General features: G+C 41.9%; 1 protein-coding gene across 2 annotated transcripts in view; it reads left to right on the top strand.

The window, feature by feature from the left end:
* hspa12a (heat shock protein 12A) overlaps positions 1-12,796 on the top strand; it is a 42,556-nt gene extending 29,760 nt beyond the window's left edge. The window contains exons 7-12 of one of the 2 annotated variants that reach the window (XM_061228918.1): positions 299-470; positions 3,936-4,022; positions 4,914-5,018; positions 6,185-6,443; positions 10,497-10,600; positions 12,097-12,796. In XM_061228918.1, coding sequence (XP_061084902.1) covers positions 299-470; positions 3,936-4,022; positions 4,914-5,018; positions 6,185-6,443; positions 10,497-10,600; positions 12,097-12,728 — 1,359 coding nt within the window. In that variant the 3' untranslated portion in view covers positions 12,729-12,796. The remainder of the gene's footprint in view (positions 1-298; positions 471-3,935; positions 4,023-4,913; positions 5,019-6,184; positions 6,444-10,496; positions 10,601-12,096) is intronic. The other variant, XM_061228920.1, reaches the window with a different exon arrangement.
* The last annotated feature ends 2,649 nt before the right edge of the window (positions 12,797-15,445 follow it).

A 15,445-nucleotide genomic window follows, 5' to 3' on the forward strand; every position in this document is an offset into this window, starting at 1 on the left:
TCTTTAGTTAAGACTGTGAAAGTATCTGACTTCAGCCTTGATCGTACTTTATATCTAGCTTTTTTCTCCCATCTCTTTGTGTGTTAAGCACTGCATTTGTTACTGTTGGTAGGAATATAAGCATATTCTATTTGCAGGGGAGAAACACGACGACCTGTAATCTATTCTACTTTTCCCCAAATCTTTCAGGAAGCATACAGTCGAATCGGGGAGCAGGGGAGCATTTGAACGCGTGTTTATTTTGGAGCTGACCTCTGCTCTTGTTGTCTATGCCCCGCCCCTCCTTCCCGTTCCCCAGTCGAGCCTGGTTCCCCGGGACAACCCCGAGCAGCTCATCATCGCTCTGGAACCAGAGGCCGCCTCCATCTACTGCCGCAAGCTCCGCCTCCATCAGATGATCGACCTGGGGTCCAAGAGCACGGTCAATGGCTACAGCCCCACGGACAACGTGGGGGCGGGAATGACCCAGGGTAAAAACACCTCCACCCCCCTCCTCCCCACAGAACTAACCCCTATTCCCCAATGTCCTCTAAGCAGCCAGGAGTCATACCTAAACCTGACCTCGCTCTCATGATTAACACACACATCCTGTTCTTTAATGTGTTCAGTCTCATGCAGGACATCGCAACTTAAGTTAACATGCCAGTACAGGTGCGATGCTTGTCCAGTGACTTTGTGAATGTTTAAAATGGTTTAAAAAAAAATATATTTGTATCTGCACACAGCATTTAAAAGAAGCATTTTAATCATGAATACATGAATATATATTGATATATATTATACATATTTTAGACATTTATACTGGTTTTATGTGGAAGATTTCCTGTAGTGAGATGCAGAATTTACCAAAGAAAACCTCTAATGATTAGATTCTGAAAGGTTAGTAAATGCAATGCAGTGCTGCTGTACGTCTAACATTGCCCGTGGGGTCAAAGGTCAATCATCTTCTGCCTGAATCTATTGCACGTTTGTCTGGAGGAACGTTGCTTCATAGCACAGACCAATTTCTTTGAACAAACTTGCCTGATCTGAAAGAACACGTGATGCATCCATGTCTTTTTGACGCACGACCTCGCAAACCTCAGTTTTGCTCTGAATGTCAAACTCAACATTTGCCATTCACATCCTCACCCTGCGTATAAAAGCATGCAGTAACCAGCAGGGTCTTCAGTGGCCTGCATGTCCTGCTGTTTCATTGCATCCCATGCAGCTTGGTTTCCACGTTAACCAACGCCATCCTTTCTTCTCCATGTCCGGAGTATGCCCGTGAAAACCTGTGAACCACTTTCACAGCATTCCCGTTGAAGTTGGGATGGCCAGGTGGATTTCCTATGTTCTTGTGTAGGAAAGAATACAATTATGAAATATATTCTATATAATCTCTGCTATAAATTGTATGAAATTCACCTCATCCCAAAGTCTCATTTTACCAGCGCAAGATGAAACGGCAATAGCAAATCAAGGGCTAATTACAACCCACCCCCCCAGCCCCCAACTACCACTTTCTGTTCTTTTTCATATGTCTCTTCTGTTAGTGGTTAAAGAAAGAGTGCATTCACCACCCTTCTATTAATGAGGAGAAAAAAACTGCCTTTTTTCTGAATTCTCTATTATATTATTTTTTCTTTCTTTTTTTTTTTTTTAAGACCAAGGTCATCTGACAAAATGAGATTTTTGTCTTAGTGCTTTCTCTGAAAATGCTATAAACCCCCCAAAAAATGAAGGGAACAAAAGAACTGTTCATCCTCATAATGTGGTGTGTGAACTGCTTTCTTTAACCTGAATATTTCATTAGTTTCATGCACTTGTTATAAGTTGGATTTTTGCAAGCGCGGTAGCTTTTGCTACCTCAGTCCCATGGCTTTACCCGTGCTTTTGATGTGGGGCTGAATTTCACTCATGTATGCATTCGCTTGTATGCTTCTTGCAGGTTCAGGTTTGGCTTGTGTGTTCAAACTTGATTTATCCTTCCAGAGAAGAGCCTTGCTTTTCCTCAGTGTTTCAACCATTTATTTTCCCATTTTTAATTTAAATGTAAACATACCATGTTCCTTCTTTTACTTTCCTTCTAAACATTATATGTTTGGCACTATACAAAATGTAAAAAAGATAATAATAATAAATTAAATTGAAATAAAACGCATTTTCTTAAACTTATATCTGAAGCACCTATCACTGACAAGGACTTCCTCAGTGACAAATTCAAAGTCTTTTATTCTTAAGCTTATTATTTCACGGTCACATTATCATACACAGGAAGACAGCCATATGACTACTGTGAAGGTCAGCAATTACTGCCTGTCATTTTGTCCTATTAATCGTGTTAAGTGTGCATTTAAAACACTTATTTAATCAGTGTGAATGCAGAGTCCCAATGAGCTCCATTCTGCCATTTTGTGGGTTAAAGTCAAAGCCCAGTCACTGTTGGAGAGGCTGGATAAAGTGCTGTTCCTCCCTGTTGTACTGTACAGATATTTACTTAACCCCAAGAGAAGTACTTCATTTTTTCTACATTGTGTTTTTTGTAAAGTGGTCTTGAATAAGAGTTGAAATAGTCTCACAATAACAAACAGCCTTTTTGAAACTGTGATTCTTTAATTAAGCCTTGAATTTATGGTGTCCTCCAAAATAATTAAAATCCTTGATAAAGACGGACCAAAAAAAGGCTAAATAATACATGTATGGAGAGATATTTAAATAGTAAAACATTTGGAAATTATTATAATCATGATTCAGTGGAATCAATTAAAATGACACTTCTCATATTATACATTTATTGCCCCCAGAATACAGTATTTTAACCTTGAAGAGTGGGAGATGTATAAATTCCTACTTTTCGTTGTGATGTTGGAATGATATTTAAACTTATATTCCTTTTGACTAAAAATGCCAAAAAAAAATTAACAAGTGCACAAGTTTAATGCCTCTCAGAGTTTAAAGTTGACCGTTAGGATGTTGCGTGCTTTTTCCAACGGAGAGCATTTCGTGTTGCGGGGAGGCCTGTTGGAAAGAGGAAAGCACTCTCTCCGCCTGCATCTGCTGCCGTTTCCTCCTGTTATTTCACCCGTCGGGTCTGTCCGAATACTAACGCTCTCACAACGTTCCCCGTAACGTCCCTGCAACGCTGCGGCCCTGCTCTGGCCCTGGGCGGCGTGCGTTCCCGTCACCGTGGCGTTTGCTCCTGGTGACGGATGTGAGAGGGAGCACGGCCTTCTCTGACGTTCTGGTCCCAAAAGAGGGGGGGGGGGGTCACTGGACTGCAGCTTCCGACTGCGGTTTCCTTACGGAAACACTTATGTTTTTTACAAGACTCTAGTGGTCAATGACCTGGTTTAATTGCACATTTCATCCTGTGTTCACAACAATATGTAAATGTCATCATTGTGTTGCACAGGGACATCCAAATCCAAAGAGCTGAACATTTTCTGATGTGTGCCTTCGGGCAGTGTAAGGGCCACCCATTAATATATATTTTTCTTTTTCTTTTTTTTTTTCTTTACATGTCACTGTAATGACAAAATCAGGAGCTGGGGGAGCAGTTTTGGCTGGAACATGTTTAACATTGTTTAACATTGCTGAACAATTTTGTCATTTTTAGCATTACTAGTTTGTCGAAATGCAACGCAAAATCTGAAAAACAGGTTCAATTATCAGGGATTGAGAAATGCAGTACAAATAACGCACGGGCCACTACTTTTACATCCACAGCAAACAGACCCACTCGACTCTCTCCATACGATAACTCCCAGGTTGTTCCTACAACATTTAGTCAACGTTGAGAGAACTCTCACACACTTTTATTTTATTATTTTTTTTTTTTCGCTCCGCCGCTGAAACTTTGTCATCCTGTCGCTTGCTGAGGTTTGTGATGCGCGGCTCTGCCCCCGGCGCTTTGCCCTCTTACGCTCCGCCATTCTTTCTCTGTCAATAACCAGCCAAGGAGCTCGTCCGCCGCAACCGACAGAGCCGCACCTTTTTGGTGGAAAATGTCGTAGGAGAGCTTTGGTCGGAGCTGGAAGAAGGTAGAGTCTCTCTCTCTCGCTCTCTCTCGCTTTCTATCTTTTCACCCCCAACCCCCCCTCTCCCAGAGTATTTGCTCTTGCTGTTTCTGATGCTGCTACCATTCACACAGATTTCCTTCGTCCTGCCCCCCACCCCCCCCCCCCTTAATAATATAGAAATTTAATGTATAAAATGTAGAAATAGTCATTATGATAACAATGGTTCCTTTGAGTGGTCTCCCTAGATTCTTAGCTTTGCTTGCTTGACAGTAGCGGTTAACGTTTGGATGCCCGTCTGTTCAATCCACTGTCTGATTTCTCATTTTCTCTGTGCATCGAATAATGCTGTACATTTTGGGATGTGTGGGGAATGGGGTTGCCTCATGAGTCTATATTTGTGTTTTGTTGAAAGTTATGAGTGAACAAAGGAACAAAGGAGCCAATTATTCTGCTATTATAAAATTGGACTGAATTAATGTCATATTATAAGGAAAAAAGCAGTTAATTCTTGAGCAGTTCTGTCCTGAAAAGATATATTTTTTGTGCTTATTGGTCCGTCCTTGTGGAAAACAATATGTGGTACAGTCTTTCAAGCAAGTCCATTGTACATATTATTCAAAGACTGAAAGCCCCAAATCTGGGCCTGTTTGGGAATTGGCTTTTACCTTGAGAGTCTTTTTCCACTATGTAGCTGAATAGGTAATCTAGGTCACAAATACCCTCTTGGTTTGAAGGGCATCGGCAGTGCTGTGTTTTTGTGATTGTACTTGGTCAATGTTTCCCCAACGGGGTCGTTCTTTGAGTGGGAAGAGCTGTCCGGGGCCTGATTGTATCATGGGGACCCCCTCCCCCCCCCTCACCTCCCCTCACCTCTTCCTCCTCCCCAATTGTCATGTCTGCCCCCGTCTCCAGGTGATCGCTACGTGGTGGTGGACTGCGGGGGCGGCACGGTGGACCTCACGGTTCATCAGATCCGACTGCCTGAGGGCCACCTGAAGGAACTGTATAAAGCCTCAGGTAGGGTGACCGTGGGTGACCGTGCACGACCATTAATGTCGCCAACATCCACTGACATGCTGTCCAGTCTTTTGGGGTTTTTTTAATGAAAATGATATACTAAAAATAGTCTGGAGTTTCTCATTCTGTGGTATTACAGTGCAAATGAGTGTAGCTGTAGATTAGATTCAACTTTCTTCAGTGCCTCCTCTGCATCTGCCTAGTTACTTAGGAGCAGTCATAGTATGGCGCCCAGGGACCCAGAACTCCAGTTCTGAGGCCAGTGCCTTGGTCAAGGGCAACAGCAGGAGTACACCAAGAGGCAATTTAGATTCTCCAATTAGCCTAACCTGCATGTCTTTTGGCTGTGTGAGGAATCCGGAGTACCCAGAGGAAACCCTGTAGTGAATCTGTGCAGCATTCTTACCATGGAAACCTTGTTCAGCAGTTAAATGTTAAACTCCTTACAACTGGGGTTGGAGTCATCCTTCTTAGCAAAAAAAAAAAATGTCCAGACATTTTTCTATTGCTCCTCAAAAAGAAGACATACTTTATGTAATTACCACTGTTAGGCTCTTGGGTCTAAAAATAGTAGGTCTCGTTTAATATCCAGGAACAAAAATATAAAACAATTAGAGCCACCCTCCAATAATAGCCAAAATTCCTCACTGTAGTAACAGACACGGAGCTTGGTTTTAAGTGAAAATGTGATGTTTTTAAGTCTACAAAGGTACATTTGGGTAAAGCAGCTGTGAGGCCCATAAAATCAGATATGAAATAATCCATGGTTTTAGAGCTAAAGGAGGTTAGATGCACAGTTTCTTATAATTGCAGATTCACAATGACACTTCCAGTATGTGTACACAAATAGGCTAGCTGTACATTTTAAAAGTACAGTTGTTTCCTATTTTTTGTTATCATAGTCATTGTATCTTAATTATTTTCATCATATTGTAACTTACAATTTGGTCTTTGGTTGATTGGTTTTTGTCATAACTGAAAATGTATGCGTGTGTAGGGTATGTGAATGCAGGTAGGGTTTTCACTTGTCCCTGGCTATGACTTGCACTTTTATTGAATGTCAAAACCAGTAATTTAATTTTACAATGAGCAAGAAGCCGAGAGACATCTGTCTCCAGTCAGGAGGCGTTACTGTAGTCTGAGAGGTGTTCCTGTGTGTCTCTCAGGGGGCCCCTATGGCTCGATTGGCGTGGACTACGAATTTGAGAAGCTCCTCTGCAAAATATTTGGCCCAGACTTCATCGACCAGTTCAAGATCAAACGGCCAGCGGCCTGGGTGGACCTGATGATCGCGTTCGAGTCCCGAAAACGAGCAGCTGCCCCAGACAGGACCAACCCCCTCAACATCAACCTGCCCTTCTCCTTCATCGACTACTACAAGAAGTTCCGCGGGCACAGCGTGGAGCACGCCCTGCGCAAGAGCAAGTGAGTCTGTGTGCGTGTGCGTGTGTGTGTGTGCGCATGCGTGTGCGCATGTGTGTGGTTGTGCGTGGGTGTGCGTGTGTGTGTGTGCGGGTGTTTGTCTCTGTGTGTGTGCGTGTGTGCGTGTGTGCGTGTGTGCGTGTGTGCGTGTGTGCGTGTGTGCGTGTGTGTGCGTGTGCGTGTGTGTGCGTGTGTGTGCGTGTGTGTGTGTGTGTGCGTGCATGCATGTGTGTATGCATGAGTGAGTGAGTGTGTGTGTCTTTGTGCATCTGTGTGTGTGTGCGTGTCTGTCTGTGTTTGTGTGTGTGGCTTGCTCTTCCTGCCACTGCTGACTGGGTTGCACTTAAACAGATTGAAATCATTGAAGGCAACCTGCTGGTAGACTTCAGCGCTCACTTCATACCTCTGAATGTGTCTGTGGCCATTAATGAAGAGCACTATTGAGTGGATAAAACCTTCATTGCCCTGAAGGGATTGTGTTTGCACAAGAACCTGAGCATAAACATAAAAAATCCATCTGACAAAGCCTTCAGCAGTTGTCTGAAAACAGTTAATGTACAGTATTAATTGCCTGTCAACAGTAATCAATGAGAACATGGACTGCTTGGACAAAGATGTTATGTTACCTCCAGTAAGACACCTAGAATTGTACCACACAATTTCCTTATTTAGTTTTTTATTTCGTACAGAAAATGTGTACTCATTATGTTTACAAAAAGTAATCATGTTGTGTACTAATCTGTTAGCAAACATAGGCAATATTGATGTGATAACTTGATGTGATTGATGTGATAAGTTATAATTTGCGGCAAAAACAGAAATACCAATGCAACTGAATTGGTGCTCACATTCTATGGCAGTTTATTATCAGTGAAGGGTCCATATTTGAGCTCCTCGACATAATCAATGTTAGTGCTACTCTGGGTCCTATTCTCCGGAAACCGTATCGCACGGTGCGTTGGGCGGGGTCAGTGGCGCGGGGTGGGGGTACTAAAGATGCTAGCATCTTCCAGACAACAGGCAAGAAGAGCAGAGCTCAGAGCAGGTCTTCATATTTGTTTTATGTTGATCTTACATTTATTATGCCAAGAAATTGGTACAAAATATTGCATTAATCATCAAACACAGTTTATAAATGCAGTTTATCCATAACTATGTGCCAGTACTCTAGCTATCATAACTACAGTCGCGTGAATAAAAAGGAAAATATTTTTCAATTTGCTTTATGTCATTCGTCTCAATAGAGACAGGTGCAAGAAAAATAATTGAATACAGGCACAAACAATGAAAAACAGAACAGGAATTAAATTGAAGAAGAAATGTGGGAAACTAAACGGCATACGATCAGTGACAATAATTGAGTAGGCCGATCATGCACTTATGAGCAATACGCCATAGGGTTGAACAGGTGGCTAGCAAAAGGGGCAAATGACGGACTTCTCCGATCGGAAAATTATTATTATCGGAATAGCAATTTGCTGCTTGCTCTTGACCCAAAATTACCAGAGGGGTCAAGATCGTCTAAACAGATGATTGAAATACGAAAACGCCAGTATGGAAGCTTACTATTCGCCAGGCACCGGCCAGAACATGGAGCCCTCTGTGTCATTGGAGAGGGACCTGACAATCAGATCTTTCTTGTGTGCATTCATGATTTGTGTACATGCGCATTCCAAGCTATCCGGGACTGTTACCTTGCTAATGGCTGAAGAAGCGAATTTTTTATTTATCCAATATGATTTATGTCCCCAGATTGATCACAACACAACCAGAGTTTTTTTCCTGTGTATTTTTTTACTTTGTTTACAATAATCGATGTAGACTTTCGTCACCATGTTACTAAAGTTCAACCGACTTAGTAACAGGAGTTAGCATTTTTATCATTCCTGTAATTTTCCGTAATAGCAATCCTATGGTTGGGTTTTCAGCTAATGGATATTGCGACATTCCCAATAAAGAGGAATGCGAGGTGAACTCATGAGATTGATTGGCTCTGTCAATGCCATTTACAACAGGATGTGTTAGCCATCAATTCAATGAACAGCATTCCACTGCTCAGAAGGACACTGATTTCTTTAGTCACTGGCGAAAAGCAGCTTTTTAGACTGTTTATAAACCGCTTAAGGGTTTAAGGGCAGTGCCAAACTCGGTCATTGAAACTGAGATCAGTTTGCTTTTCATAACCGCACACTACAATATTACACACTCCATTAAGTTCTGTGAAAATAGTATTTTCACTGCTCATTTTATGAGTCTGTTAATAAAATAAATACACTATACTGGGATATACTGCATATATTTCTATTAATACTAAGAATATATAGCAATGCAATTAATCGTCAAATTAAAATTATTAAAACATTATTAATGAAGTTATACTTCCTTAAAGTACAGTTTAATTTTAGTCCAACATTAATTTGAATGTTATGTCATTGAATTTAGACTGTTATTTATATTTATGATATAATGTAGAAGGTCAAGATTTCTAGATTAATACTAGAAACCGATAATGTCGTTTATTTACCGTTTGCCCGGTTCCAGTGTGAACTGTTTGAATTCCCCTCTCCACAGTGCGTATTGTAACTGTGGAGCTTTTTCAACATATGCCTTTTATTTCCTCACACCATTATAACGGTTGTTGGTGGCCACTGAAGATCGAAGATGTATTTTTAATGACGCCTAATACAGTTATTAATAATGTATGACACATTTATAACTGCTCCCTAGCCCGGAGTGTTACCCTATTGGATGAATAACACAGCTGATGGCGAGCTGCATTGTGTAGCCCAGGCTGTAATGGGGATGACGTGCTTCAATATAGATTTTTATTCTCCTGTGGCCCCCCTGCGGACACTTAAGGACTGCGATTCTCCACATATCAGCTCATCCCTATCAGCCCCTGTGGGTCATGTGACTCATAAATCAAGATATTTCGTCCGATAGTACTGGCCGGTCTCTCGTTTATCGAAAAGGGATCTCGTCATTAACTGGAAGCCCAGACACCTGAGAGAGTACAGTGAGGAGGGACCCATCGATAATTGATAAGCCTTCCTCAGCTAAACCAATAAGCTGGCTTTAATGGGAGGAAATTGGCATGTGGCTAGAATATATTGCCGTTTTGAGAATTACATACAGTATGCTTCAAAGTTTATAATTGATGGTTCATTATTTTATATGTAACTATGTAATATAGATTATATACAATATGTAATATGTGCTCACTGAGCACTTTATTAGGTAGACCTGTATACCAGCTTGTAATTGCAAATATTTAATCAGCAAATTATTTAGCAGCAACTAAATGCAGAAAAAAAAATTCTGACTTGATCAAGAGGTTCAGCTGTTTTTCAGACCAAATGTCAGAATGGGGGAAGAAGTGTGATCTCAGTGACTTTGACCGTGGAATGATTGTTGGTGCCAGACAGGGTGCAGACAGGGTGCAGACAGGGTGCAGACAGGGTGCATCTCCTGCGATTGTCATGCACAACAGTCTCTAGGCTGGTGTAAAAAAACAAAAAACAACTAGTTAGCAGCAATTCAGCAGTTCATACATTACAACAGTGGTATGCAGAACAGCATCTCTGAACACACAATGCATCAAACCTCTAAGTGAATAGGCTACAGCAGCAGAAGACTTAAGTCTGAAAATGAAACATTCATTTCTATATTTACTCCTCATAAAATACGGAGAATATTTTGAACCATTTCCTGTATTGATCGCTAGAATAACCTCTATGACCTTGGTCTGTAATGGACTAGAAAACAGACCACAGTATAATATGAGCATGTAATATGCTTCTGTTCATTAGGAAGGGTTTTTTTTTTCCCTCAACACGACAACATCTAACCATCTTTACCGTAATCTTATCATTTTTGTTGTAAATATTCTAAAATGACTTATTTCAAATGAATGTCTTCCCAAAAAAGTGTTATTATTTATATTGTGGAAATATTTGGAAAATGGAAAAAAAGCAAAAGCATTGTTGGATTTATTTAATGTGTAACGTCCCGGGAAGTGACGCGTTTGGGGTGTGTGTCTCTCGCTCCTTCCTGCAGTGTGGACTTTGTGAAATGGTCGTCCCAGGGTATGCTGCGGATGAATCCGGACGCGATGAACGCCCTCTTTAAGCCCACCATCGACCACATCATCCAGCACCTGGGTTAGTGTTCCCGCGTGTGTCCGCCTGTGTGTGTGTGTGTGTGTGTGTGTGTGTGTGTATACACTTGTCCACTCCATTGTGTAGCGGTCGATCTCGGTGATGATTCAGCAAATCTGAACACGCGTCCTTGTAAGCCGAAATATTGGGTGTTTTGCGCTGAATTGCTGACGGATTTCATCCAAACGACCATGCCACTGGAGGCCATTTGTCATTCATGCAGCAATGAATTTGACTAACAAATAAAAATAAATGTGCAATAAAGCAACAAGCCCAGCCATGGAATTATCTATGCATAATACATAAACATAATCTATCCTGCAGCCTATTATTCATCCACCTTTGTTTTATCACCTGAAAAGCACTATATACTCATTTATACTAATAAAGAACAAATAAAAATATGTATCTACTGAGATGGGTGGAAATGTTTTATGTGCTAGTCATATTTTATAGCATATCATAGAAAATGTTTTCAGATGAATGTCTTGCGTTTTTAAATTCTGTGAACAATGATGGTAAATTCAGTCGTATAGGGAAACTGAAGCCCTCAATGTGTTTTAATCAGACTAGCAGCTCAGTGGTGCCCCCTGGAGTACAACCTCAGTCGCACAGCTGTTATTATAACATTGGTGTAGCCAAACACATTTCAGATTGTTTGAATAATTAAAAATGTTTTGCTCTCCACGGCAAAGCACAGCGATTGGCCTAAATAAGTAACACACTAGTTTATTTAGTAGCCCCACCCGTTTTTAGTTTTCTGACTCCTTGCTTGTCCCATCATTGGCTGAACTGCTATGTTCATGGAACTATGTTACTGTGCTCAGTAACACTGACTGCCTGCAGTAGTAACAGTCTGGTGGTGAGTTCACACAGCGGAAGCCCTGTGAGGCCACAACCACTGCACGCTAGATGGATTTCAGCCTCTTATCAACAGTACCATTAATAATTCATGCTGTGTTTTTGAAACGAGAAGGCAAATCACATTATCTTACTACAAGTATCTGTTTGGTCCATCTGGCTGTCTGATTTCTTTGGAGCTGGGTCAAAAAACAAATGGCAAACTTTGGGTGGAAAATGCAAAACCATTATCTTTGCTGTTGTCTTTTAAGACAAAAGATCAAGACAGACCTTGCACAGTAAAAAAAAAAAAAGTCACTGGATGTTTTAAGATGCATGTAATTATACCACACCTTCCTAAGAGCTGGTTTCATAAAACAAAAGAAGGGAACATTTTGTACAGGTATAGTAGCATTCCGATTTCAGGTTTCCAAATGGCATAAAACATAATGTAACTTAATGTAACTGAAACAAAAATTCTTGCACATATTTTATAATTGGTTTACATAGGTGGAGTATAGTGGTAATCCATGTTGTTCATGCTTCAAGAAGGAAGACAACGGGACATGTGCTTACTGAAAGGATGTGTCAATTCTTACACAGCTCATACCATTCAGGTCAGGTGCGCTAACCCCCCACGCTCCCTCTCCCCTTCCCAGGCGAGCTCTTCGAGAAGCCCGAGGTGACCAACATCAAGTTCCTGTTCCTGGTGGGCGGCTTCGCCGAGTCGCCACTCCTGCAGCAGGCCATCCAGACCATGCTGCAGGGCCGAAGCCGCATCATCATCCCGCACGACGTGGGCCTGACCATCCTGAAGGGCGCGGTGCTGTTCGGCCTGGACCCCGGCGTCATCAAAGTGCGCCGCTCGCCCCTCACCTACGGCGTGGGCGTGCTCAACCGCTACGTGGAGGGCAAGCACCCGCCCGACAAGATGCTGGTGAAGGACGGCACGCGCTGGTGCACCGACGTCTTCGACACCTTCATCGCCTGCGACCAGTCGGTGGCGCTGGGCGAGACGGTGAAGCGCAGCTACACGCCCGCCAAGCCGTCCCAGCAGGTCATCGTCATCAACGTCTACTGCTCGGAGCGCGAGCAGGTGGGCTTCATCAGCGACGCCGGCGTGCGGAAGTGCGGCACGCTGCGGCTGGACGTGAGCGGCACGGAGAGCCCCGCGGCACGCCGGGAGATCCAGACGCTCATGCAGTTCGGCGACACCGAGATCCGCGCCATGGCCGTGGACGTGGCAACCTCCCGCAGCGTCAAGGCCAGCATCAACTTCCTGGGCCAGTAGATCCACGCAAGACGCCCCCCCCCCCCCGCCAGCCCCGCCAGGCCCGTGCAGCAAAACGTCACCGAAATAAAAACAACACTAAAATAGCGTCATTATAACCTTAAAGCAATGTTGAGAGAGGTAGCTGTGGTTTGTAGTGAGTCCAGGCTAGGCCTCACTCCTCTCCTACAGCCCAAGGTCTTCCAGCACCACCACCCCCCCACCTCCACCCCACCCTCACCAACACACCCTCCCCCAAACCTACCCGCGGGATGTCCTCTTCAACCCTGATTCCTGGAGCGCCCATCCTTCTGCAAGCAGTTGAAGATTTAGAAGTTTTGAACTTTCCCCTTTACCTTTAGCAAAACCACCTTTTACCACACTTAGATCTGTGGTTCCCTTGAAGCTTGTCTCGTATGTAGTATCAGATAGTGATGTTGTCTGATGTTAAGGTGACTGGTACGGATGGGGCTCTCGGGAATCAGGTTTGGAGATGAAGATTGCAATGTAAGGAAAAAGAATAGGGCGTTTACCGTTTCTCCAGTAAACTCCAAATAGGTTCGACCTGAGAGGTTACGTTCAGTAGAACACTGCAGGGTGGCTTTCAAACCTAGAACTCAAACTTTCCCCCCCATTACCACAGCGAAATGTATGCAATTCCCACATACATTTTATTCATTCTTTCAAAATAGATGTGCTTTGACGGAAGAAAATGAGAAGGGTTTCACTTACCCAGAAATCTTTGTGGCTCAATTGAATGCTGAATATCTTTATCATGGATTTTTCCGTGTGTTGCCTTCAAGTGATCTTCGTGTGTAGCTGAATGGCCATGATGAATATTTTATTCAATTTTTATTTTTTATTCCATTATTTTCTTCTTTTTTTTGCATAAAGGGCAGTTTCAGACCATTGTTATTGCAACAATTTCAAAGTCATGAAAGAAAGTCAACTTTGTCCACCTTAGTGTTATTTTACTTTTTTTTATTCATGAAGAGAAACTCAAAGCTGGCATGCAGTTATGCCCTAGATAATGAATGTTGCAGCACAAGCCATTCATTGCAAATGATGTTTGATGTGCTCTGAAGAGCTAATGATTGACAGGCCCTTGTTTTCATCTCTCGAACCTCCTGTAAAATCCACCTCACTGGTCTGCGTATTGCGCTGAAAAAAATAAATATGAATCCTAGAATGTGAAATGTTTTATAAGGGATATAAATGCAAGTGGCTAGGTAGAAAATGCTGCTAGCTGTCCTTTGCAAACCAATTTAATATAGCCATAGCAATATGCTTGTTGCCTTTAATTTGTTATTCCTGCCATTCAAAGTGGGGAAAGAGCCACTTAATGTGCTTTTTTACGTTCACCTCAGAGGAATGCCCTTTGGGAATGAGAAAGCGATTAAGGAAACAAAATGTTTATTTCTGTAAATACAGTATTTAAAACGTTGTACAGATTTTTTTAGGCGTATTAGTTTAGCAGCTTTAGAAGGGAAAGTGTGCTTGCTTTTTGTGGATACCCGTTTCATTATTCTCACCAGTCTAAAACGAGGGGAAAAGGCAGAGCCCTAAGACTGAAGGATGGATTGGTTAAAAAAAAACATTAGTATGCTTGTATGTTGCCTTGTTAATCATTACTAAAAAAACCTAAATACCTAAGCCCTCAACTTAAAATTGCATTGATCTTCAGAACGAAGAGAAATGTTGGAAGTCTCATTCATTTGGGCATATGTGAATAGCGTATGTGTTTTGGCCTTAAGTACTTCAGGAAATTTATTGTGTGACTTTCATGAATAGTGAGAACAGGTTGCCAAGTTTTAACAGTTCCAAAGATTCCTAAGATCTGCCATTAAAAAAATCTCACAGGAGCTGAAATGGGAGACTCTGTTTTCCCTGTCTGACTCTCCCTTATTGATGACCCAGGGTCAGAGAAATACTCACATTAGTCCATAGTTTGTTGTATTATTGTGTAAATGTATAAAGTAATCACATGTTTATTTCAGTAGCTTTTAACCACAGTTGTATTGTGCCTAAAACATACTCCTACTTTATGCATAGATCTTTTGCATCTGTGAAGCCTTGTACAGTTCTCACAGATTTCCCCGTTCAGGAAAATCAGGGCACCATTCCCACCTGCTTGGGCGAGGCTCTCCTGTATGTCTAAAATCCCCTAAATATTGTAGCTCAGCTAATACTGGTTGTTGTGCTATGTTTATTGTGCATTACTCAGTTACATTATTACTCCGATGAATTCTTAGCAGTAATCCTTTGTCCCTTTCTGCGATGCTCTTGACTTGATCTCATACTATTACATAAAGCCGCCACTGGTCCAGTTAAGGTGCTTTAGCCACAGGGATTTACTACAGCAAAATTACTCCAACAGGGAGGGATCACAAGCAAATATGCCACATTTGTCCTTGGAAATGAAATGGATTTATTACAGTCGAGTAAGATATCAAGTGATCTTTCTCATTTCCACCATCCCAATATAAATAATCTGTTTTTATTTTGGTGTAAAAGACACGTTTTAACTGATTTAAGCATAAATAAAAAATATTTAAAATGTTGATGCTCCCTAGGATACGTGTTAAAGTGCCACAGTTTTCTTATGCCATTGTAACTCATGCAAAGACACACAGAGCTGGTTTATATGCATCTATTTTTACCTTTTATTGCAATATTTATCCCAAATAGAATCAAATTTAGATTTGTAAAATGGCTTTTCAGATGATGCACTGCAGTCA

Source organism: Conger conger, chromosome 18 (assembly GCF_963514075.1).
Source record: "Conger conger chromosome 18, fConCon1.1, whole genome shotgun sequence".
In the NCBI taxonomy this organism is placed as follows: Eukaryota; Metazoa; Chordata; class Actinopteri; order Anguilliformes; family Congridae; genus Conger; species Conger conger.